At 41.6% G+C, this 25,329-nt stretch overlaps 1 protein-coding gene across 6 annotated transcripts in view; it reads left to right on the top strand.

Moving 5' to 3' along the window:
* The first annotated feature begins 17,625 nt into the window (after window positions 1–17,625).
* The window catches only part of CACNB2 (calcium voltage-gated channel auxiliary subunit beta 2), a 380,480-nt gene continuing 372,776 nt past the window's right edge, over window positions 17,626–25,329 (top strand). For 3 of the 6 annotated variants that reach the window (XM_059184000.1, XM_059184002.1, XM_059183999.1), the window contains exon 1: window positions 18,163–18,934. In XM_059184000.1, coding sequence (XP_059039983.1) covers window positions 18,815–18,934 — 120 coding nt within the window. In that variant the 5' untranslated portion in view covers window positions 18,163–18,814. Of the gene's footprint in view, window positions 17,776–18,162; window positions 19,326–25,329 lie in introns of those variants that run through there. The other 3 variants (XM_059184005.1, XM_059184004.1, XM_059184006.1) reach the window with 3 other exon arrangements.

The following is a 25,329-nucleotide window of genomic DNA, read 5'->3' as shown; positions in this document are numbered from 1 at the left end:
CATATATGTATACCTATCTATATCTATACACATATATAGATATATACATGTATATACACATAGATGTGTATATGCATATATGTATGTATATGTAAAACCAATGATCTGTATATAAACACACAGCCTCTGTAGAAAATTCAGATCATGCATACATCTCATTGAAATATTATATTTCTGTTGCTTAGGGTTTAACTTGCTTACTTATTTTTGTCAACTATTATCTCTTGGTATTCCAAGCCCATCTTTACCCTCCTGTTGAGGAACGCATTGCCGCATTCAAGCAAGCAACACTTCCAAATTGCTACCCTGTTGCTGTGTGGGATCAAAGGCACACTTTTGATCTCTTTACATGGGACTGTGCTTAAGCATATTCATTTACCCTTGCAAAACCCTTTGAGATTTTTTAGGATGAAAGAAAGGTGTTTCCTATCGTATCGCTGCTGTAAGGCATTTTGTATCTTTTTTATGTCTGTGGTTGATGTAACAACAGTATGTCGGTCCTCCCAAAGTCTTCAATGTGCAGCCTAAAATCTATTTGCTAATATATTGTGAGCATTCATTAATTTATAAAATTCCTTGGGACCCTTGAATTTAGTGTACCGTAATTGGTAGAAAATACTACTAATTAGTACTTTAATTATAAAGCCCTTTTAGATGCCCCTTCAAGTATGATTGAGACATTTTCCTGCAATATTCAGAGAGCTAGTAATTCTGCCCTCAGGATGACTTATTAGAAGAGTATAAAATACTTATAAATGTGCTGAGGTTTACTCATTACAGTAAGAAAATGTTACATCCTCAAATTCATGAGCATATACTTTTGTACTGAATGTGACAATGCAGGTTTTAGATTCTCTTTGCTACTTTATCTGGCACACCATATAAAGATACTGAATCATCTGGAATCTTTTTGAAAAATTCCATGTTTCCTTGGAGGGGGGTATCTGCAAATAAGATGAAAAATAGAAGAGAGAGCTAGGAGACAGTATTCCACTTGCTTTCAACTTTTCTTCCTCAACTCAGGATTTCAGAGCAGAGTGGAATCTTGAAAAGTAATAAAAATTTATTCTAACTCCCTTTTTTAAAATGACAGAAATTAAAGTTAGGCAGCAGAGGTCATTCGTGTTTACAACCAGAACCTGTTCTTACATTCTTTGGACCACAAAATCAATACTGTTGTGTTAAAAACACTGTCCAGGGGCACCTGGGTGGCTCAGTGGGTTAAAGCCTCTGCCTTCGGCTCAGGTTGTGATCCCAGGGTTCTGGGATCGAGCCCCGCATCGGGCTCTCTGCTCAGCGGGAGCCTGCTTCCTCCTCTCTCTCTGCCTGCCTCTCTACTGACTTGTGATCTCTCTCTCTGTCAAATAAATAAATAAAATCTTAGAAAAAAAAAAACAACAACACTGTCCAGGTTACCATGGGAAGCTGCCGGTCACGTGTCATAATTGAGACATCTCACTTTTCATCTTCCAGGACCTAGAGATCTCAGCTGACTGGTATCATTCCCCCCATGTTTTGGAAAAGGCAGAAAAGAGTGGGAAGTGAGAGAATCAGTTCAGTACATTTATTTAAAATAAAATAAAGGGGCACCTGAGGGGCACCGCGTGTTAACTCATGGTTTCTGCTCAGGTTGTGATCTCAGGGTCATGGGATCAAGCCCCTCATGGGACTCTGTGCTTAGTGGGGAGTCTGCTTAGGACTCTCTCTCCATCTCTCCCTTTGCCTTTCCACATACCTCTCTCTCTCTCAAATAAATACATCTTTAAAAACTAAAAAAGAATAAAATAACAGAAATACAGAAAATTATCTAGATTTAGTCTGGGTTTACTGTGATAATTGTTATACTGATTCTAAGACTTCACAATCATAAAATATTTGCTTAAATTAAAATATTTTGAAATATTCTTCAATAAGTCTCTTCAATGTTTTTCTGAATTCAATAAACCAAAATATCATACACCTTAATATGTTTGGGCTAAGAGAGGTTTTTGATAATGGCATTTTAAATTTTTTCAAAATTTTACATCTTAATCTTGAAAAAGATATAAAAGATATAAGAAGATATAAAAAGCAAAATACTTGTTATGTTGCCAACTGAAGTCTGTTCAATAATCCTAACTTAACTATTTTTACTTTTCTTAAATGATCATGAATAGTACCCTTCTGTGAAATTATAAACAGAAGCCACATAAACAGAGGTCATATCCATGCAGCAACAGATTCTTAGATGTGACACTAAAAGCACAATCAACTAAGCATAGAATAGATAAATTGAACATCATCAAAAATGAAAAAATTTTGTGCACCCAAGGACACTATCAAGAAGGTAAAAAAACAACCTACAGGATGGGAAAAAAATTAATATCCAACATATATAAAGAACTCTTACAATTCAACAAAAAGACAAACAGCTCAAATAAAAATGAACAAATGACTTGAAAAGACGTTCTTCCTAAGAAGATCTATAAATAGCCAACAAACAGGAACAAATATTAAATATCGCTAGTCATTAGTGAAATGAAAATGTAAACCACAGTGAGATACCACTTCACACCTGCAAGGAAGCTACAATCAAAACAATGGAATGCAGCGCGTGTTGGTGGGGATGTGGAGAAATTGGAGCCCTGAAGCATTGCTGTTGAGTAAATAAAATAATGCAGTTACTGTGGAAGACATTTTGGTGGTTCCTCGAAAAGTTAAACAGAATTACCATAGGACCCAGCAATCCACCCCAAGTAGAGAATTGAAAAAGAATTCTCTACCCACAAGAATTTAAAATAATTATTCAAACAAAAACTTGTACGAGAATGTTCACAGAAGCACAGTTCACAATAGCCAAAAAATAGAAACAACCCAAAAGTCCATCATGGATGGATGGGTAAACAATGTGTGATATATCCATGCAACAGATTTATAATTTTAGCATAAAAAGAAAGGAAGTTCTGGAGAGCCTTGGTGGCTCTGTCACTTTGCCTCAGGTTATTACTTGGGGTCCTGGGATGGAGCCCTGCACTGAGCTCCCTGATCAGCAGGGAGTCTGCTTCTCCCTCTGCCCTTCCCCCGAGTGCTCTCATTCTCCCAAACGAATATATAAAATCTTAGAGAGAAAGAAAGAAATGAAGTTCCAACATGGGCTACAGCATGGTTGAACCTTGGAAGCATCATGCTATATAAAATAAGTCAGATAAAAAAGGATGACTAGTGTATGATTCCACTTATATTGGAATATCTAAAATAGGCAAGTTCATGGAGATTGAAAGTAAATTAGTGGTTCCAGGGGCAGAAGGGCTGGAGTTGATGGCAAGTTACTGCGGACTGGTACAGAGTTTCCATTTGTAGTATTGAAAATGTTCTAGGGGCGTCGGGGTGGCTCAGTGGGTTCAAACCTCTGCCTTTGGCTCAGGTCATGATCTCAGGGTCCTGGGATCAAGCCTTGCATCAGGCTCTCTGCTCAGCAGGGAGCCTGCTTCCCCCTCCTCCTCCCCACCCCCCCCCTCTCTGCCTACTTATGATCTCTGTCAAGTAAACAAACAAAATGGTTTTTAAAAAGTTTCAGAACTCAATGAAGATGATAGGTACACAGTGCCCTGAATGTACTACCCGCCACTGACTGCACCCTTTAAAATGGTTACATTTATGTTACGTGGATTCTATCTGCATGTGAAAGAGGAAATTAAAATATCACATTATGTGCTAGCTTAAAATAAAAAGGGGAGGCTTACCAGTACGTCCCTAAATATTGCAGGGTTTGTTTGTTGGAAAACTTTTGTTCTAAATATGTGTTCGAGATTTAGAATGTTCTAAATGCAAAATCTAAATTCTAAAGTAAGCGTTTGTTCTCACAACCTCTGATCAAGACAGAGCTTTAGGTAAGCGAAGACTAACCAACCAAAAGCACCAGAACATCAGTAACTCAAAGCACAAACTTAACAGAAAAATGCAGACTGGGACTCTGACAGCTTGAGTGGCATTTTACTGCGTATCTGCTTGCCAGCGGAAATGTGGGAACAGTTAAAAATAGAGCTGATGAAGGAACCAGAGCAAATGCTAGGGGCATGTCAGTAATAAGATTGAGCTTGAATTATAAAGATAAATTCTTCTCATTGTTTACACTAGTGTTTATTCCATTCCTATTGAAGTAGGAATTCATATTTTGCAGAATTTTGCCAGAATCACATTTATTGGTTATTCACAAATAGTTGGAGACAACGTGTGTTGGCTGAGCCATGAACCTGAGCTTGGGGAGTGCTCAGACCCTGTATCGCTGACCTTCTCTGAGCCTCATTTCTCAGCCATAAGATGGAGATGATGATGCCCTCCTCTCCATGTGTGGGGAGTGTAACGAGACCATGTTTGTAAAGCAGACAGCCTGGTCCAGAGAAAGCAATTATTAAACATTAGTTCTCCATTTCAAGGAAAACCTTCTATACCGAAAGCTGTCTCAGGGAGGTTTTTTGTTTAATATTGGCCCTGTTGTAGGGTTTTTCTCAGGGAGGGGAGAGAGAATTGGCTAATTTTTTTTTTTAATGAGAGTCCTTTTTTAAATTATTTATTTTTTAATTTTTTTACTAGAGTGGGGGAGGGGCAGAAGGAGATTCCAGGCTGAGTGTGGAGTCCGACGCAGGGCTCTATCACACGCCCCTCCAGACCATGACCCCAGCTGAAACAAAGAGTTGGATGTTTAACCAACTGAGCCACCCAGATGCCTCTAAGGAAGTAATACCATGGAGCTTTCAAGCTCAACCTGAACTTTTCAATGTTTAAGAAGTGAGCTACTTGGGATGCCTCGGTGGTTCAATGAGTTAAGCCTCTGTGTTCTGCTCAGGTTATGATCTCAGGGTCCTGGGATTGAGCCCCACATTGAGCTCTCTGCTCAGCAGGGAGCCTGCTTCCCCCTCTCTCTCTGTCTCCTTCTCTGCCTACTTGTGATCTCTCTTTCTGTGTCAAATGAATTAATTAATTAAAAAAAAGAAGTTGGCTACTACACATAAAAATCTTTATATAAACATTATCATAAAGGGTCATCTCTGAATAAGCACATTTCTATTGCTCTTTCTCATGGTTATTATTTTCTTATTATTTAATCATCAAAGAAGATACAGTGCTGAAGCTGGGAATACAAAAGTTGGACTCTTACCTTATGTCATAAACCAAATTAACTCAAAATGGTTCAAAGACCTAGAGGTGAGTCCTCAAAGTTCAAAACTTTTAGAAGAGAACAGGGCAAATGTTTCACAACACTGGATTTGGAAATGGACAATAAAAGAAAAAATACCCTGGACTTCATCAAAATTAAAAACGTATGTGCATCAAAGGAAACTAGCAACAGAGTGAAAAAGCAACCCATGGAATGGGAGGAAATATATCCAAATCATCTATCTGGTAAGGGATTAGTATCCAAAATACATAAAGAATTCCCATAACTCATGACAGCAACAGAAAGCAACTCAATTTTAAAAATGGGCAAAAGTCTTAAACAGACATTTCTCCAAGAAGCTAGACAAATGGTCTATAAGCACATGAAAGGATCATCAATATCACTAATCATTAGAGAGATACAAATGAAAATCACAATAGGACAGTACTTCATTTCCATCAGGGTGGTACTCAATCCAAAATAAAATAGAGAGCCACAAACATTCTTGAGGATGTGGAGAAATTGGAGCCCTCGCTCACTGCGGGTAAGAATGTAAAATGGTGACGGCTATGGTAAACAATATGGCAGTTTTTCCAAATAATTAAAAATAGAATTATCATATGATCCAGCAAGTCCACTTCTGGATATAATACACACAAGCATTGAAGGCAAGGAGTCATACAGTTGTTCATACCAGTGTTATTCACAATCGCCACAAAGCAAAAGCAACCCAGGTGTTCATTGATGGATAAATGGATAAATAACATGTGGTTTGTAAACCCAATTGAGTCTTATTCAGCATTAAAAAGAGGAAATTCAAACACATGCTATGACATGGAAGAGCTTTGAAGACATCGTGTCAAGTGAAATAAGCCAGTCACGTAAGCACAAATACATAAGAAGCCTGGGGTACTCAACTTTGTAAAGACAGAAGATAGAATGGTGGTTCCCAGAGAGCAGGGGGAGTTAGTGTTTAATGAGAATGGAGTTTCAATTTGGGAGGATGAAAAATGTTCCGGAGATGGATGGTGGTAAGGATTGCACAAGTATGAATGTATTTAATGCCTCTGAACTCTACACTTCAAAATAGTTAAGATGGTTAGCTTTATGGTATGTGTACTTTGGCATATTTTTTTTAAAAAACACTGAATCTGTACACAAATAGATTCATCACAATGAAAAATAGGGACTATAGTAGTTTATTTGCTTTTCTTAGGGAATCCAAGCAGGCAATCCTTGGTCCTCTTGAATAGCTCCATGCAGCAGAGATAGAATGCAAACTACATGTGTAATAACATAAGTGATCTTAAATAAATATTTATTTATTTTTGAAGATTTTATCTATTTGAGAAAGAGAGAGCAAGCCAGAGAGAGCACAAATTGTGGGGAGGAGCAGAGGGAGAGAGAGAGAAGCAGAATCCTGGCGCTTGATCCCAGGACCCCAAGATCATGACCTCGGCTGAAGGCAGGCACTTAATTGACTGAGTCACGCAGGCACCCCTGGTAGCCATATTTAAAAAGTAAAAAGAAACAGGTGAAATTAATTTTACTAATTAATTTGAACAATTTAGCATTTTATTTAACCCTACATATTCAAAATATATAATTTCAACATTCAGTTAATATTACTTTCTTGGGGTGTCTGGGTGGCTCAGTGAGTTAAAACCTCTGCTTTTGGCTCAGGTCATGATCCCAGGGTCCTGGGATCGAGCCCCGCATTGGGCTCTCTGCTTGGCAAGGAGCCTGCTTCCCTTCCTCTCTCTCTGCCTGCCTCTCTGCCTACTTGTGATTTCTGTCAAAAAAATAAAATAAAATAAAATAAAATAAAATAAAATAAAATATATTACATTCTTAATGAGATATCTTTAGTCTTATTCTGTATTTTGCTTTGGTTTAAAGATGAAAGGTAGCACTTGTTATATTTCAAGTGTTCTGTGGGCTAATGGCTACTAAATTGGGTCCCAGAGCTCCAGTGTGTTTGCTTCTCCCCCAGAGCCATTAATCTGGTGAGCTGAGAAGCAGTACCTACCACAAGGAAGGCACAACTTAAACTCTTCTCATGCACCAACTGTGGGAGAACTTCCTGTGAAAGACCTTCCTCAGTTGGATCACATCACAAACTAGCTGTGTGAAAACTGGCTACTAAGCACAGAGGTCCAGAGAGTGCCTGTTTGTGGACCTGAAGGGAAACTAGAGCCAAGGAAGTTTGGTTTGCTTTCTGACATGTTTTGTTTATTTCTAATTGGGGAGGCACAGAGTGATCAAGCAGAAGGTGAAGGGAGAAGAGAGATATCATAGTAGCAGGGGTGGCAGGAAAGGTGGTGGTAAGAGAGAAATGAACAAAGAGGGGTCTATGTTTGGGAGAAATATATGATTTTATCTTGGAACTCTTTTTTAAGATTTTAGTCATTTGAAAGAGAGAGAGAGACAGAGCATGAGTTGGGGGAGGAAGGAAGAAGCAGACTCCCCACTGAGGGGGGAGCCTAATGTGGGGCACGACTCCAGGATCATGACCTGAGCTGAAGGCAGACACTTAACTGACTGAGCCACCCAGTACCTGTGGAAATTTAAAAATACATATATTTATTTATTTTGAGAGAGACCAAGTGGAGGAGAGGCAGAGGGAGAGAGAGAATCTCAAGCAGACTCTGCACCGAGCACAGAGCGCAACACAGGGCTGGATCTCACAATCCTGAGATCATGACCTTGGCTGAAATCAAGAGTTGCTTAACCAACTGAACCACCCAGGCATCCCTATCTTGGAACTTTTTTTTATCTTTGCATCACCATATCTTAAAGTCAAATATTTTTTTCCTTAGCGGGAATATCAGAAGTTGAACATTATATTTACCAAGGGCAAAAGGGCTGCGTATAGTCCTTTTACTTAATCGGAGGGATTACCATCCAGAATATATAAACAACTCCACTGTTGACAGCTTAATACCCTAAAGATTAAATCATATGCTGTATGTAAAAAAAGCAAAGAATTAAAATCAAGTATTGACTTCATTTATAGCGTGGTACCATAATAAGAAGGTGGATCAGTCTGAAATGAACACTATAGTTGTTTCTCAACAATTATGTTCACATACATTTGCTTTAGTTTAGTGAATCTTTAGTGAGTGTGGCCCAGGATAGCTGGGAGTATAATGATGAACACAGGAGGTGCCCTGGGGGCGCCTGGGTGGCTCAGTGGGTTAAGCCTTTGCCTTTGGCTCAGGTCATGATCCCAGGGTCCTGGGATCAAGCCCCACATCGAGCTCCTTGCTCAGCCACTCTCCCACTCCCCCTGCTTGTGTTCCCGTCTTGCTGTGTCTCTCTCTGTCAAATAAATAAATAAAATCTTAAAAAAAAAAAAAAAAAAAGCAAGAGATGCCCTGCCTAGCAGTCTAGCAGAAGAGAGACAAATTGTCATTTTCCTTCCAGTTTGTAAGTGCAAAAAATAAAAATACAAAGAGCAAAGAAAGACACTCTATCCCACCCTCAGGTGGTGAGGGTAAGCTGCCCAGGAAAGAGTTTAAAAATGAACTGGGGGTAGCCAGGTGAAGCGGGGCATGCCCTCCAGGCAAAAGACAGAGTGACCAGGCACGAAACAGTGAGAAGTGAGTAACTCTCCATCCAGGAGCAAGAACTTCCAAGATTGACCTTGTTAATTGAGAAGCCTCATCCGCTTCCTGCGGAGTGATTTTTAGAAGGTTATTTTTCTGAGCCATAGTTTACTCTTCCATCAAATGGGAACAGAAACATCTCAGAATTGTTATGTGAAATAAATGAAATAATTTATGTGAAGTCCTTAATATGGTGCTTGGTACAGATTAAGCATTTGATAAAAGGCAGCTGCTATTAGCAAACTTAGGCAAATATGTGTTTGTCCGTTTGTTTGTTTTTAAAGTCATCTTTTTATTTGCAAGAAAGAGCGTGCACATAAGAGTGAGGGCTGGGGAGGAGGGAGAGAATCCTTAAGCAGACTCCCCCACTGAATGTGGAGCCCCATGTAAGGGCTCAGCCCCAGGGTCCATGAGATCATGACCTGAGCCAAACCAAGAGTCAGTAGTTCAACCACTGAGCTGCCCTGGAGTCCCTAAATATGTGTTTGAAATGCAGAACTAATACTGTCATGTTCATACAGGATTTCCAAAATGGAATGTTATATTTTCTTAGGAGTAGTTAAATAAAATAAAAATTTTTATTTTATAAAAATAAAAAGTAAAATAAAAGTTAAATAAATAAAAGTAGTCAAATAAAAGGGCAACAAATACATTTACCTGTATATGAAGTTCTATTTCTCAACCCTGTCGGTGAGACACACTATACAAGACTTTCTGAAAATTACACAGTAAAATCAATACAAAGACAACTTTGATAGCAATAGGTTGGGGAAGGATCTTTTTTTGGTCTCATTTCTTAATTTCCATTAGGACTGCTAAGAAAATATTAGGCTGCTCCCAAATATGAGGGGAAAAAGGCTATCTTTTCAATTTGGTCTTACTGAAGTCTTACCTGATTGAAGTTGTTGGATTATTTATCAAAGATCATCACAAAGGTAAACATCAAGGAAGCATCCATATGCTTCCTTGTCCTCAAAATATATAGAAGAGAGGTAAATATTCTATCATTTTTTTTTTTTAAGTACGAGTTCATTTCAGATGGAATACTTTAATCTGTTACTAAACGATTCTGCCCTCATTTTATGAAGTTCTTGGGAGTCAAATTGCACTTTTTATTGTTTTGTTGATTCTCATTGTGGCTTATTTTCTTGCATGTTTTTAATTTTGGAATTTGAATCTATGCTTATCAAGGCTTTAGGACAGAAGTTTCCTATGCTTCTGCTGGTGTCCATAGGACTCTAGCCACAGGCCTACCAGAGCCGCCTTGTACTCAGAGAACACCTTGCCCATGGGATTCTGCACTCAGCATTCAGAATTGTTGATGAGGATATACCGAAATTGGAAAGTTTGTGTGACATTTGTGGGAATGTAAGATGGTGAAGGCACTGTGAAAGTGTGCTGGTTCTTCAAAAAATTAAAAATAGAATTACCATATGATCCAGCCATTCCATTTCTGCATATATACCTGTCTAAGATCATTCTGGCAGCTTTAACGAAATGTCACAGGCTGGGTGGTTTATAAACAACAGAAATTTATTTCTCACAATTCTCAAAGATAGAAGCCCCACATTAGGGTGCCAGCATGGTCTGGTTCTGGTGAAAGCTCTCTTCTGGGTAGCTGACTGCCTACTTCTTGCTATTATTATCTCATGGCAGAGGGGCAAGCCAGCTCTCTTTTGGAACAGCACGAATCCACTCATAAGAGCTCTGCCCTGATGACCCAAGGCCTCGCTTCCTGAGACCATCACATCAGGCATTAGGATTTCAAAATACAAATTTGGGGGATGGGGTACAAACACTCAGACCATAGTAATTACCCCCCAGAATTGAAAACAGGGTCCTGAATTTGTACACCCATGTTCATGAGGCATTATTCACAATAGCTAAAATATGGAAGCCACCCAAGTATCCATTGACAGGAGGGTGAACAAAGCATAGTAGATACATACAATGGGATGCTATTCAGCCTTAAAAGGAAAGGACATCCTGATGCATGATATAAAGCGGATGAACTCTGAAGGCATTAGCCTCGATGAAATTAGTCTGTCACAAAGGGACAAATTCTGCACAATTGCACATCAGGAGAGGTACCCAGAGTAGTCAAATTCAGAGGGACAGAAGGCAGAAGAGGGGTTGCTGGGGGAGGGGAATGGGAGAGCATGAGGAGTGATGGTTTCGTGGATATAGGATTTTAGTTCAGGAAGATGAAGTAAGTTCTGGAGATGGATGGTGGTGATGTTATACAAAGATGTGAATACACCTAATGCCATTAAAATGTGCACTTAGAAATGGCTAAGATGGTAAATTTCATATGTATTTTATCACAAGAAAAAAATTCAAAAATAATGAATTAAAAGAATCCAAAATTATATTTGTAGACTTCAACACTCCTTTCTCATTAATTGATCAAATAAGTAGACAAAGGAAAAAAAAAAGTTCAGATATTGAAGACGTGAAAAACACTCCAAGCAAATTAATCTAATCTGTTTTTCTCTAACATTCCCCCCAGCAACACTAGAATATGAATTATTTTCAAATACACACAAAAAAATTTAAGGTAGATGATTTCCTGAACCACAAACATAAAGCCAACCTCATCGAATTTAAAATGATTGGGAATACACATAGTATATTCTCCGATTACGATGGAGTCAAACGAAAAATCAAAAGGAGTATTTAAAGCTTCAAGAACTGACTTCTTTATAACCCAGGGTTGAAAGAGGAAATCACAGAGAACATTGGCACATATTCTGAATTACATGAATAGAAAAACACAAGTCAGAATCACTGGATTTCTCTAACTAGGAGCTTGGAGGAAAATGTATATGATCAAATGTTCATATTAGGACAGAAGTAAAATAGGAAAAGTTCTAAACTTTCATCTTAAGAAATCAGGAGAAAAGAAGAGAAAAAACGAGCCCAAAGCCAGAAGAAGGAATAAAATAGGGGGCGCGTGGGTAGTGTAGTCACTTAAGCATTGACTCTTGGTTTGGCTCAGTTTGTGATTTTAGGGTCATGGGATCGAGCCCCACCTCCGGCTCTATGCTCAATTAGGAGTCTGCTTGACATTCTCTCTCTCTCCCTCAGCCTGTCCCACTTGTGCTCTCTCTCTAAAATAAATAAATCTTTTTTTTTTTTACTCTTCCACAGGCAAAACTTTCATTATCTTTTTATTAACATATATCATTTGTTTCAGGGGTACAAGTCTGTGAATCACCAGTCTTACATAATTCACAGCACTTCCCATAGCACATTCCTTCCCGAACGTCCATCACCCAACCCCCCATTCCTCCCATCCCCCTCCCCTCCAGCAACCCCCAGTTTATTTCCTGAGGCTAAGAGTCTCTTATGGTTTGTCTCCCTTTCTGGCTCATCTTGTATCATTTTTCTTTCCCTTCCCCTATGATCCTCTGTCTTGTTTCTCAAATTCCTCAAATTAGTGAGATCATATGATAATTGTCCCTCTCTGGTTGACTTTGCCAAGCATAATACCCTTTAGTTCCATCCACATTGTTACAAAGGCAAGATTTCAGAGGTTTTTTTAAATGGCTGCATAATATTGTGAAAGGCCCCCCAATAATGGGTTCGTGATTAAAGGAGCGAGACTGATACAAAGCAAAGGTCAAGCAAAGCTTTATTTCACGCCAAGCAACAAGAATCAAACTGAAGGTTCAGGGCCGTGCCTCTTACAGAGCGGGCAACCCCTCTCTGCTTCACAGACTAGCTTTTAAGTGCAAAGGCCATGTGGTTGGGCCTGGCCACGCACAGGTGACCAATGAGATTGTAACACACAGAGAAAGCTACATAGTCATGCTAGGTCACAGATAAGTGACCAATTGAATTACAATTTACCCTATAGTAGACATTTGAACTAGCCTCTCACCTTGGTCAGAATTGGCACCCAAAAGGCGGGGCCCATACTCCTTGGTAGCTAGGGAGACAGTATGCACCCCCACTGATTAGATACTTCCACCTGGCCTGACCCACCCTTGTATTGGGGCTTTGTTCCCTGGGACTGATTTCTCAGGCTTGTTTTTAAGTAACTCCCCTGGGGGGAAGGGGGGCAGAGACAGTTCAAGTTTTATTGCATAAACAACAAAATGACTGTTTAATCCAAGATGGAATCACTCGCTAAATAGGATATATATATATATACATATATATATATATCTCACATCTTCTTTATAATAAATAAAGAAATCTTTTAAAAAAGAAGGAAGAAAATATATAAGAACAGAAATTTAAATCAAGAGAAAACAGAAAAATAAGAAAATCAATGAAACCTAAAGTTTATTTGAGAAGATTGATTGATAAGCCCTTAGCCAGAGTAAACAAGAGGAAAAGAAAGAATGCAAATTATTAATATCAGGAACAAAAAGGAAAATGTCCCTGTAGAGGCTGCAGACATTCAAAGGATAGTAAGAGAATACTTATAACAACTTTATGTCAATAAAACTGATAAAGATGAAATGGACAAATTTTGTGAAACACTTGAACTATCAAGGATCAAAAAAAAATAACCTGACTAACCACACATCAATTAAGGGAATTGAATCAATATTAAAAACACAGAAAACTCCAGATCCACTAGTGAATTCTTCCAAATATGTACTAAAGAAGTATGACTAAGTCTGTATAAATTCTTCCAGAATATAGAACATGAAAAATTTCCCAACACTGGCCCTCACTTTATCAGGCCAGCATTCCCCTGATATATGAACCAAGATAAGGTAAATTACACTTTAAAAAGTTAAAAAAATTTTTTTTAATTATTTATTTGTCAGAGAAAGAGCACAAGCAGGGGGAGCAACTAGCAGAGGGAGAAGCAGATTCTCGCTGAGCAAGGGGCCCGATGTAGGACTCACCCCAAGACCCTGAGGTCATGCCTGAGCCAAAGGCAGACAGACGCCTAACCAACTGAACTACCCAGGCATCCTGAAAGTTAATTTTAAAAGGAAAAAAAATGTTTTGAGTAATGAAAGGATCACTAGGCTGGTTAGGTTTGGTATGACTTATCAGAAGACCTAAAGTAACAGAAGCTTAAGCAATCTAAATGTTTATTTCTGCCTCCCAAGTCTGAAAGTCAGCAGTTCAGAGCTACTGTAGTGGCTTTGTGGTGCCATCAGTGACCCAAGCACTTTCTTTCCCCTGCTCGTTGAATTTCAGCATGTGGCTTTTATGTGTCTTCATTGTCTAAAATGTCCACTCATAGTTTAGCTAATACATCCACGATCCGGTCGTCAGCTGGAAGGAAGAAGAGGAATAAAAGCTTTTCTCTCCCTTTTATGGATACTTCTCAGTAGTCTGCAGAATGTAGCCACATAGCTGCATCTCGTTGCAACAGAGACTGGGAAATACACAGTCTTTTATTCTAGCTACCAATGTGCCACCCTTAAAACACAGGTTCCAGAAGAAAGAGACAAGGACAGCTGGGAATCGCAGCTATGAATAAGCTGACAGCTCTACATATGGAAATGCAGATGTGTTTCTTGATAATGCAGGTTTCCATAGTCTATACAATCCTCTTGATTGTTCTCTGATCCACAAAATATTTAAGATGTACTTGTTAGAGCAATTGGACTTATCCTAATGAACACAGGGAATACTGATTTCTAATTCATAGATGAGATGAGGTATATAAATCCTTCACACAAAGCCTGGCACCTTGTATGTAAACAAAGGTACCAGTTGTTATAACAGGGTTCAGGTGAGAAATTAATAACAAATGAATGTGCTTTATAAACTAAAAAAGTGCTATAGAATATTAGACACTCCCGAGTTCTGTCTTCTAGTTCTAGGAACTCATGAAATCTTGATTCTTCCTTAAAGCCTTTTCTTTGGAAATGAAATTAAGCTTTCCCTGACTACTTGTATATTTCAGCTGTGACTTTCACACACACACACACACACACACACACACACACACACACTTATCCCCCTTATACTGGGTTTGCTTGCGCCTTTATATGCTATTAAACAACAATCATAATCACGACACTCATTTTATAGTGTAAGTTTACAAAAAGCAAATGTTAACATTGTGGAATGCATCATAAGTTAGGTCAGTGGTAGATACAGGTGTATCTTTATGAAAGTGCTATACATAATGACAGATCTGGAACTATAACGTGTTGAAAAATGATTTACTAAGTAAAATGGAAAAAAAAAATCACACATGGTGCTTATCTGTCCCAGAGAGCTCTTACTCCACAAGGTCTTAAATATAGTCAAAAATCTGCAAGGGAGAGAGGAGTAAAGTAATTGTAATCTCTGTTTCTCTCTCTTGGAGGGGAAGAAAAACCAACTCTTTTAAACTTCTGGCTTCCTTGGCCAGTGTTTCTTCCTGGCCCCCATTCTCATTTCAGAGCATTAGTAATGCCCATAATATGCCTGTCCATTACAAGGGCTAATGAGCAGGCTGAAGTTTACATACAGCTTGAACAAATTAGTCATCTGCATTTGAATGCCTCCACTGATGACTGTACATCCATTATTGCTAGAGTACATCTGCATAACTTTTAACATGGAAAAGAATTAGGCTTCATTTATCAAATTTTAGTATTCATCTGTGGCTTTTAAAAACTGCAAAAGTCAAGGTATATTAAAAACAAAACTGACCATGATAGAAGGCATCCCTAATAAGCTTCTCAAACCTTTTTCTTTTCTTTTTAAGATTTTTATTTATTTATTTGGGGGGGGGGGCACAGAGGGAGAAGAAGAGGGAGAAGCAGACTCTCCGCTCAGGAGAGAGCCCAACTTGGGGCTCCATCCCAGGACCCCAGGATAATGACCTGAGGTGAAGGCAGAGTCTTAACCAACTGAGCCACCCAGATGCCCCTCTCAAACGTTTTTCTATCTATATTTATTCTGACAGTGTTTCCTTTTTTACACAAGGGTAACATTGCCTTATATTTTATTTGAAACCTTTAAAAAGCAGACTAGAGTCTGAACAGGTACATTGCATTGTGTTACTGTTTAATACACTAATTAAATTAGCACAGGTTATAAAGAAAGAATTAATATAATGCTTTCATGGGAATTATGATTAGGTAAATGTCTTCCTATGTTAGAACTTGCCAAGTTTTATGTTTTAAGACACATGAAGACAGATCATTTATTCATTCATTTATGCAACTTGTGTTTTCAGGCTTCATCTAAGTGCCCAACACCATGCTCCATGCTAGGAATACTAAAATGAGTAAGACACAATTGGTTATTCTCAAGAAACTATGTAGTGGCAGAAAAAACATAAAAGCAGTTTGATCTAACTTATATACTAGATCACACATGAACATTTATTTCAAACTTTACTTGTCCTTTGGCACAAACTTTACAGGCCCTTTGGTTATAAGTATTATTAAAAATTATTTTCAAGGTTGTCTTGCTATTTTGTGATCTCTTTAAAAATGTGATGAAAGACAAAATTCCATTTCCCTGATGGTCATAAATGAAAGTGAATGCAGAGATAATTAAGTACACTATAAGAAATTACACAGGGGGCGCCTGGGTGGCTCAGTGGGTTAAGCCGCTGCCTTCGGCTCAGGTCATGATCTCAGGGTCCTGGGATCAAGTCCCGCATCGGGCTCTCTGCTCAGCGGGGAGCCTGCTTCCCTCTCTCTCTGCCTGCCTCTCCATCTACTTGTGATTTCTCTCTGTCAAATAAATAAAATCTTTAAAAAAAAAAAAAAAGAAATCACACAGATGTCTTGGGAAGACACAAAGTTTCATCTAACTGGGTGTTTTTAAAAAACCATGTTAGAATCCTCCCTCCCTTCCATCAACAAGTGTGTATTGACTGGTTTCTAAGTGCTTATTAACTAGACTATAAGCCCCAACAGACCTGGTTTTTGTTGTGTATTCCTCCAGTGGCACGCAATGAAAGCTTGAAATAAACTTGACTGACTATTGAAAGAACTCAGGGCAACTTACTAGATTTGAATGTGCTCTGATGAATATGCGGGGCTCCTACCCACACAGCTTCCAGTCTACAAGAGAACTAGACTTCATGTTACCCCTGAAATTTGAACACTCTCTCAAGAGAACCAAGTAGTTTTGTTAAATGAATAGACCTAGGAGGGTGATATCCTCAGCAGATCACGAAGTTAAAATAGACAATGAATCCAAAACTTTAAGTACAATATCTTTTGTATTTTTTGTATATACATATATGCACACATATGTATATGTGTGAATACATATAAAACATCACTGTTTCCCCTCACCCCTCCACAATTCTTAGCCAGGGTTCTGCGGAGACTTCCAGCCTTGGCTAGAAAGCAAAGGGTGCCCTCTTCCTTGTCACCGGGCTCCTCACCCACATCCTAACCAAGAGCCTCCCAGCTTCCCAGTCTGTTGTTTTTCAAAATGTCATATTATCATCATTATTGTTATCCAATATTTTAGTGCTTCTCTTTAACAGTCACTGAAATCTAAGTAAAAATGACCCTTTTAACGTCAAAGATTAGGAAAACCAGGGACCCAATGGATATGCCTTTTTTTTTTTTTTTAAAGATTATTTATTTATTTATTTATTTGACAGACACAGAACACAAGTAAGCAGAGAGGCAGGCAGAGAAAGAGGAGGAAGCAGGCTCCCGGCTGAGCAGAGAGCCCGATGTGGGGCTCGATCCCAGGATCTGGGATCATGACCTGAGCCGAAGACAGGGGCTTTAACCCACTGAGCCACCCAGGTGCCCTATGGATATCCCTAAAGTTTTAACCTTACCAAAACCTATTCTTTCAGTCTTACTAAAATTAGCTTATGATGGAGATGGGTTTCAGCTGTTGATCTTTGAGATGAACAAGTACTGCGTCCCACAGTCATTTCATATAAAAGGCAGTTGGAGCCTCGTGGACTGCATTTCTGTATGTATATTTCATCACGCCAAACCCTAGACGTCGTATTTTTTTTTTTAAGATTTTATTTATTTATTTGACAGACAGAGATCACACTGATGCCTAGACGATTGGTTCTCCTGAGTTTCGCTGCAGTAACCTTTGTTGCAAGAAGAGGCACGCTCGAGTAGAAAAGTGAGTCTTTTGCTGTTTAAGTGCAATGTTCATGCTCATGTCCACTACTCTCATGACCAAGAATTCGGGATAGTAAAATAGTGCTTATTCTGCCCAAAACGTGCCAGGAAGACTTCTCCACTTTGCAGAAAAAGCGCACTCCAAAAGCAGCGCTGTTTGGCCAGGAGTCAGACAGGAGTCAGGAAGGAAGAACTTCGGGCTGGGGCTGGGAAGTGGTGCTTTGGGACCTAGCGGAGGAGGCCAGCTGCCGATGCTCGGGTCCTCAGCCCCGCGACTTTTCTACCCACCCCCCACCCCCCGCCCCCGTCACTGCCACCGTCAAGTGCCTTCCCGGGCTCACGGGCTGCCCCGGCAGACGCCCGCGCCCCGGGGCCGCCAGAGGCCTCCGCGGACCCCAGGAGTCCAGTTCAGGAGCGGAGCCCGGGCGCTCTCCGCCGCTCCCGCCCCTCTCCCGCCCGCGGGCTGCCAGGCTGCCCGCGAGGTGGCTGGGGAGCCGGGGGAGCCGGGGGAGCCGAGCCCGGCAGCCCGAGCGAGGAAGCTCCCGGGCGCAAGGCCTCGCTTTCGTGGCTTTGAAAACTTTCCAGCGCGCGTGCCACGGAGACGCGCAGCGGCTGGGCCGGAGCCCACGCGGCCCGCGCCTCCCGCGGGGAACTTTTCGGCGCTCGGCTGCCTTGTCACTCTCGCTTTCCGACGCGCCTCCCCCTGGGCTCGCGCTCCCCGAGCTCCCTCCCTCCCTCCCGGCGAGGACCTTCCCGGCGCCCGCGGCTCCCGTCCCCGTGTCGTCGCCGCCGCTCGGCGCTCGCCCTGCCCGGCCGCCCGGCCGCGAGCCCGCCCCGCCGCCGCCGCCGCCGCCGCCGCCGCCGCCCCGCGTCTCGCTTTTCAAAATGGCCCGGCCCCGTCCCGCGCCCTGAGAGCGGCGAGCGCGGCGCCGAGCCCCGGGCAGCCCCCGGAGCGGGCAGCGGGCGGCGGGGGGCGGGGGAGGGGAGGAGGAGACCCGCCGCGAGGGGCTGACTGCTCGCTGCCAGCCGACTTTTCGCCAATGGTCCAAAGCGACATGTCCAAGTCGCCTCCCACAGCGGCGGCGGCGGTGGCGCAGGAGATCCCGATGGAACTGCTGGAGAACGCGGCTCCCGCGGGGGCGCTCGGAGCGGCCGCACAGGTAGCGAGAGCGCCGCGCCTTCTCCTTTCTTTGTGAGCCGCCGGGGCGCCGACCGCCCGCTCTCCCGCCGCCTCCTCCGCTAGGATCCCCCGCCTGGCCGCTCCCTGCCGCCCGGGTCGCCTCCGCCACCCCCTCTCCCTTCGCCCTTTGCCACCCGCTTCTCCTCTCCTGGCGCCGGGGACCCTGCCCCTTCTCGCCTGTCCCCCCTGGCTCTTCCGCGGCTTCCATTTTTCTCGGCTTCCGAAAAGCGAGTGGGAAGGGGCGGGGGAGACCTCCGGGTCTTCAGAGGCTGCTGCCCCCGGGGCTGCTCGGTCAGCCCTCCTCGCCCCTTCCCGGGAGAGGCACATGGAGAGACATGAACCAGGCGAGCGGACTGGACCTGCTCAAGATCGTGAGTCCGGGTGGGCGGGAGGGGCTCGGCTCCCCGCGGCTCTGGCTCGGGCTCCGACGCCGACCCTTCCGGGCGAGCTCGGAGCTGCGCTGGGAAGGGGCGAGGCAGGGGATGGGGGTGGGGGCAGGGGGACGTGGGGGGGGGAGGAGGGGGCTTCGGGCCGGGTCTCCGGGCGCAGCCCTGCCCCACCCCCACCCCCCGCACCTGGCTAGTTCTGCCTCCTTGACAGCTCAGCTCCCCTCGAGCCGCTGGCCACCGTTTGCCCGCGCCCCTCCTCGTTTCTTTCTCTTAAAGCCAGTTGGGGACGCGAAAAGTTTTTATTTTTCCATTTCCCCTGAAATGCTGGCCCTTCCAGGGAGCTTCAGGACCACCTTCCTCTCCGATGAGGATGAGCGGTTTCTGGAAAAATTCCGGTTTGCAGCTCAGTTGTGAAATAGGAGATGTCAGTTGTAGGCGTTGGGCAATGATAAGGTGGTGGCTTTTACGTAAGGCTTTGGCAGGTACAGTTTGGATTACAGACACCTCCAGGTCTCGGCGGTGAGGAGTCTCTCAACTTTTATCCTAGCAGGGAAATGACTGAAGACTCCTAGCTGTGGGGCCGCTTGGCGAGTGCCGGGAAGAGGTTAGGGTTCTATTTCAAGCCTTATTTTGGGGAAATAACTCTTTGCTTAGCGATATGGGCTTGCTGATTTCAAGCCTACGTTTGCTAGATGTGTAAATGTGATGGTGACATATACCTATATTTACAAAAACCTTATAAATGTGGAGCTTTAGTGAACTTTCTTTAACCATTGGGAAATAACCTTGCTAACTTAAAACACATAATTCACTTTGATTTGAGATGGAGGAAAATGTAGAAACCAAGAAGTCCTGTAATGAGAAACCCATTTCTTTCATAAGGGTAGGACAGCTAGCTTTTTAGTCGGCCTTGGGCTGTTCTGCTGCTGAACCAGAGGGGGGACCTGTAACTAATCACCTACATTTCCATCTAGTTTCTGCCAGGGGACCTGAATTCTTACCAACACATGTCACATTTGTTCTAGGCTCCTGATTTTATCTAGACACTTAATCAGGTTAGATGAGAGTGAGAAATGTACTCAGAGAACTCTGTTATTCCAGGGTGAACGTCTTGAATTTTGATAAAAGAAAGGACTCTCTTAGACAACCCCCCCCCCTTTTTTTTCTTTGAACTCCCTTCAGGGATTTTTCTTTTCTTTTCTTTTTTTAAGTTTATTCTTGTGATAAAAAGAGTTCTTGGATTTCTGGAGATCAAAGTTGAGGCTGACCGAAAGCATGACTGCATTTAGATAAGAAATACTAAATTCACTCAGTGATTTACGTCGTTAAATGTAAGTCAACAAGTATTTGTTGTTAACTGCAAGGTGGAAATGATTCAGATGTGAGGAGACGCCACTGCTGTCTTCAGAGAACGGATATTCTAGTAGCTGCCAGTGTGTCGCCTGTATGACAATTGTCTGGTAGAGGACTGTAAAAGAAGTACTGAATCTTGCTTTCCAAGGAGGAAGGATCACAGAAATTCTATGCGGAGTAATCCTTAAGGGCTTCATAGAAGAGGTGGCTTTTGAGAAGAGAGTCCAAGGATGGGTGAGATTTGACCAGAGATTGTCAGAGAGATGGTGGGACACATACAGGAAGTAAAGTCACAGAAGTTATAAGTCTTATCTCATATTTTCATGTGTAGTTTGAAGAGAGTACAGAATGGTACAGAGCCGGCGTAGTTAGATGTAAGACTCACAAGGCAGTTTGAGGCCACATCTTGGATGTGTTGAAACCAGCGGTGTAAGGAATGATGGAGAACCGTGGAAGGGGTTCAGCCAGGGAGTTGCATAACCGCTTATTCAGAAGATTTACCTGGGAATGTTCTGGAAGGTATTTTAGAGTTGTCCAGAAGTGGAGCTGCCAGACAGGAGATTGGTGAAACAGTTTGGATAATCTGAAGGGACAGGAAAGAAAATGGAGATGACAGACCCATGCATGGGACATTTCAAAAGACTCAATGTGCAGGACTAAGGAAGTAAGTGTCGAAATACACGAGAGACAGGAAAGGGGGAGGAAAGGCTATTATATGCAGGTTAGAGGTATAAATATTCAACTACATCCCCATCTATCTCTTTGCTTTTTCTACCTTCCAAAAATGAAAGCAGTTTTCTTTGAATTGTGTTTCTATTACCTCGATTATGTGAGGGGAAACATGGCCATGTTTATTTTATATCTAATAAATCATGGCATCATAGGGCTGTGAGAACTTGGCAAAGTCTCTAGTCCATCTCTCTGGGCAGGACAGGACAGCAGTAAAGCCCCCAGAAAAGGCGGGGGAGGGGTCCAGCTCAGGAGCAGCCCCTTTTGCTGATACTGATACTTAGAAATGGAATTTTCACTTGCAAATGGTGTCTCTAAGCAATCTTTGCTTTAAAGAACGCTTTCTGTCTTACCTCTGGATTTTATTCCAAGTTCTGTTTGAACAAAGCAAAAGATGTAGATTCCCAGACTGCCCATTTTTCCTTTTTTACGTTAATTAATTCTGCCTACGGATGAGGCACCCTCCTACATTCCAACCCTTTCCCTCTAGCACACTGCCATAAACAACACGACTATTATTTCTTACGTGAGAGCCGAGTTGGCAACCCTAACTACAAATCCTGGTAAGTTCTGATTCAAGCAGATTGCATCGCTTTTTAGGGGGCCTGCTGAACAGCTTCAGTGCAAACTTGGACATGGTCTACTTCCAAAGTCATGGCGCTAATTATGTATTCTCCCTCCAAAGCTCCAAATCTGCTTTGTCCACTCCTGGAGCCACTAGCCACACGTAGCTCTAACTGAGATGTGCCGTACATATAAAATACACACCAGATTTCAGGGACTCGGTATGAAATAAAGAATACACATTAATCTTTCTTACACTGGCGACAGGTGGCTGCGATAACGTTTTGGGTATATTGGTTTCAATAAGTTGTGTCACTGCAATTAGTTTCACTTGTTGCTGCTTCCCAGTTTCGTATGGCTACTAGAAAATTTCAATGACATGTGGCTTGGCTTACATTTCTGCTGGACAGCGGTAGTCTAAAATACGGCACTGGTAATTCTCTGGGGAGTGGAATTGATGGTGTAGGGAGGCGGTGTGGACGGGAAGCCGGTGGGAGGGGTTGAGAGTAGGATGGAGACACCGGAGGAGACGGAGAAGAAACAAAGCAGTATCCCAGCACGTTAGGCCTGAAAGAGGTTGTGAGCAGCACCACTAAGCACACCTGAAAATGAACAGACAGTAACCAGAGGTCCTGTTTGCTTTGCTCCTAGCAACAGAACCCAGCTGGTTCCACCCTGGCTGAGTTTGCCAGATGCTTTTCAAGCATGTCGTAGTAACACAGCCTGGTAATGGCAACATCTTGAATCACTGCAGCAAGGAGCTTTATCTAAAGAGAGCAGCAGCGGTCCTCCTGTGGCTCTTGAGCCGTGTGGGTATGGTTTTCCAGAAACACTTGGACAGCCGAGGTACAGCTCGGTCTTCCGCAGTCTGCCAACATAATGATCGTGGGTCTTGTGTTTTGTGTTTTCCTGGAACCTTCGTTGCTGACCCCCATGGCTTTCCTCTTGAATGGTATTTTTGTTCTGGTGTTGCATGGGAGAAATTTTAAAACATGCCAATCAGAATTTCTGAGTGTGTTTTAAGAACGTGAAATATAATAACTGATTGAGTGATGTGGGGTTCGGTTGGTCTGGTAGATCTCATGGCTCTTTTCTTTTTGTCTTTCCTGGAGCGGAAAGGCTTAGTCTACCTGTTGCTGGATTTAATTCCATTGAATTAACACAATTATGAAGCCTTGGTCCTTTCAAGAAAAGCTGAGCAAAATGTGTTAACCCCGTAGGGGGCGGTGGCACTGTTTAATTTCACAGTGACAAGGAGTTACAATTAGTTATGCCACCACCACAAGTAACAAAGTCTGTCTCAGAGTTCTTTCTAGGCCTGCCTAGAGGCAGCTTATGAAGAGGGCGAAGTTCTCCTGCCCTCCCACTAGACATTCTGTTTCCCAGCCTTGTCCCTCCTTCCTTCTCTACCTCCAGACCCCGCAAAAGATCTTTTTATGCTGCCTCTTGCTTCCTTTTTGCTTTTGTGCAAACTGATCCATATTGACAAGAACTGATGTCCTACCTCCCCTCTTCTAGAGAGGTAATCTCAATCACTTCACTCCAAGTAAAGGATCTTGACAATCCCGTTCAGACTGAACTGTCAGTAAATGAGGAGAATGAATGTCTGATTTCTCTCTGGATCCTTCTGGCTGCGTTTGTCCACAACTCAAAGGGATAAATATCAATGAATGCTAATCGAGAGGGATGCAAACTAATTTCAGGTATCAGCATTATGCTTATGGGGAGCAATATGTAGGGAAGAGACCGTCACCTTATCTATCAACCACAGAAGCAGCGTCATACTTCAAGCTGTCCCCAGGGTCTGCCAAACCAACTTTGTGTGCACGGGTGGGCTCAAATCTGGCAACTTCCAAAATTAACTACTATGGTCCATTTCAACTAGACAGAAATTAGATTTCAATTACCTGTGAAATAGAAACATTTATTTGCTGATTTGAAAACTACACTCCAGTTTCAAAAATTATTTGGTAACAAGGAGGACATTCATTTACATGAAGCTGATACTTACCATCCTGAGGAATTATCACTTTAATAAGTCATTTATATATTTGTGGAAATTTCTTAAATTTTTGTTGTTGTTTCTGAAATCTGATGTAGCTTGGTTGATGTTGTAGGAGAAGTAAAAGAATTTCGGTTTACGGTTTTCTTTTTCTCCTTTCTGCTAGGGTGACATAATTTGTTTTCATGAGGTTTCGTGTAACTAATAGGAAATGAATAGAAATTAGTGGCTTTTCAGACTGTGCTCCCAGAAGGACTAGGGGTTCTGCATGTGTCAGGGAGAGTATTATGGGATATACTTTACGCTACGGCCAAACCCAAACTCCCTTTCTCTTCTGCCTTTTACTTCCTGAAATCTGGGCGACTCTGATTGTGAACCATTTCACGTATTGGGTGTTTATATATTTAGTGTTGCTAAAAAAAAATTTTTTTGGAAAAACAATTGGTCCTAAAAGAGGCTACATTTGAAGCAGCCCCTGAACTAAGAAAACTATACTTCTTTTCCAAATTGAGTCAAGTAAAGATTTGAATAATTAATCTTTCCTGTCTCTCTCCATTTTGAGAAGATTTGGCCTTTACTTTTTCTTTCTTTCTTTCCTTTTTTTTTTTTTTTTAATTCCTGCAGATGAAACACTCTAGTCCTCGTTTTCAAGGATTTAAAGTAACTAAAGAAAAGTAATTCTAGCAAGATGGACTTAATTTTAAATATGCATTGGATCAAAGGGAACTTTGTTTTATAATGGTAGTATAAATTTTCACTAACATTTTTAAAAAATACATTGAAATGGACTGTATTAGCTTTCCAAAAGTTGCTTTAATTTTTTTCCCTTGATCTTGGATATTGTTATAAAAAACAATAAAGATTAACAAGGGAAACTATGGAAGAGAAATAACTGCTCAAATTCATAAGAGAACAGAAAAGAGGTATCATTAAGCGTATCTATTTTAGCTTTTAATATATGTAATACATAATTAATAAGGATTTGCTATGACACTATTAAGACATGAACAAGTTAATACTTTAAATAAAGAATTCCCCATAAATTTAAGTGATTAAATGACAATACAGTTTTTTCAAAGTTATCACAAGTTTACACGGGATTCAGCCATAGTTGTGTGCCTGTGTGTGTGCAAACTGTGTGTTAGTACAGTTGAAAACTCTGATAATCCAACATATATACGTGGGTATATATTGACTAGGTAGCTAAGTGTATCCAAAGTAATACTTATGAATAGTATTCCTAGGGGCTTAGAAAAATGAACATACATTTAAAATGAAACACTTTTTAAATGTGTCTAATTTCTTGCAGAAAATTGTCTCCTGTAGGACTGAATGTCT

This window comes from Mustela lutreola, chromosome 8 (assembly GCF_030435805.1).
Source record: "Mustela lutreola isolate mMusLut2 chromosome 8, mMusLut2.pri, whole genome shotgun sequence".
Taxonomy (NCBI): Eukaryota; Metazoa; Chordata; class Mammalia; order Carnivora; family Mustelidae; genus Mustela; species Mustela lutreola.
Note: the sequence above shows the minus strand (reverse complement) of the source record. Positions and strands in the feature narration are given on the sequence as shown.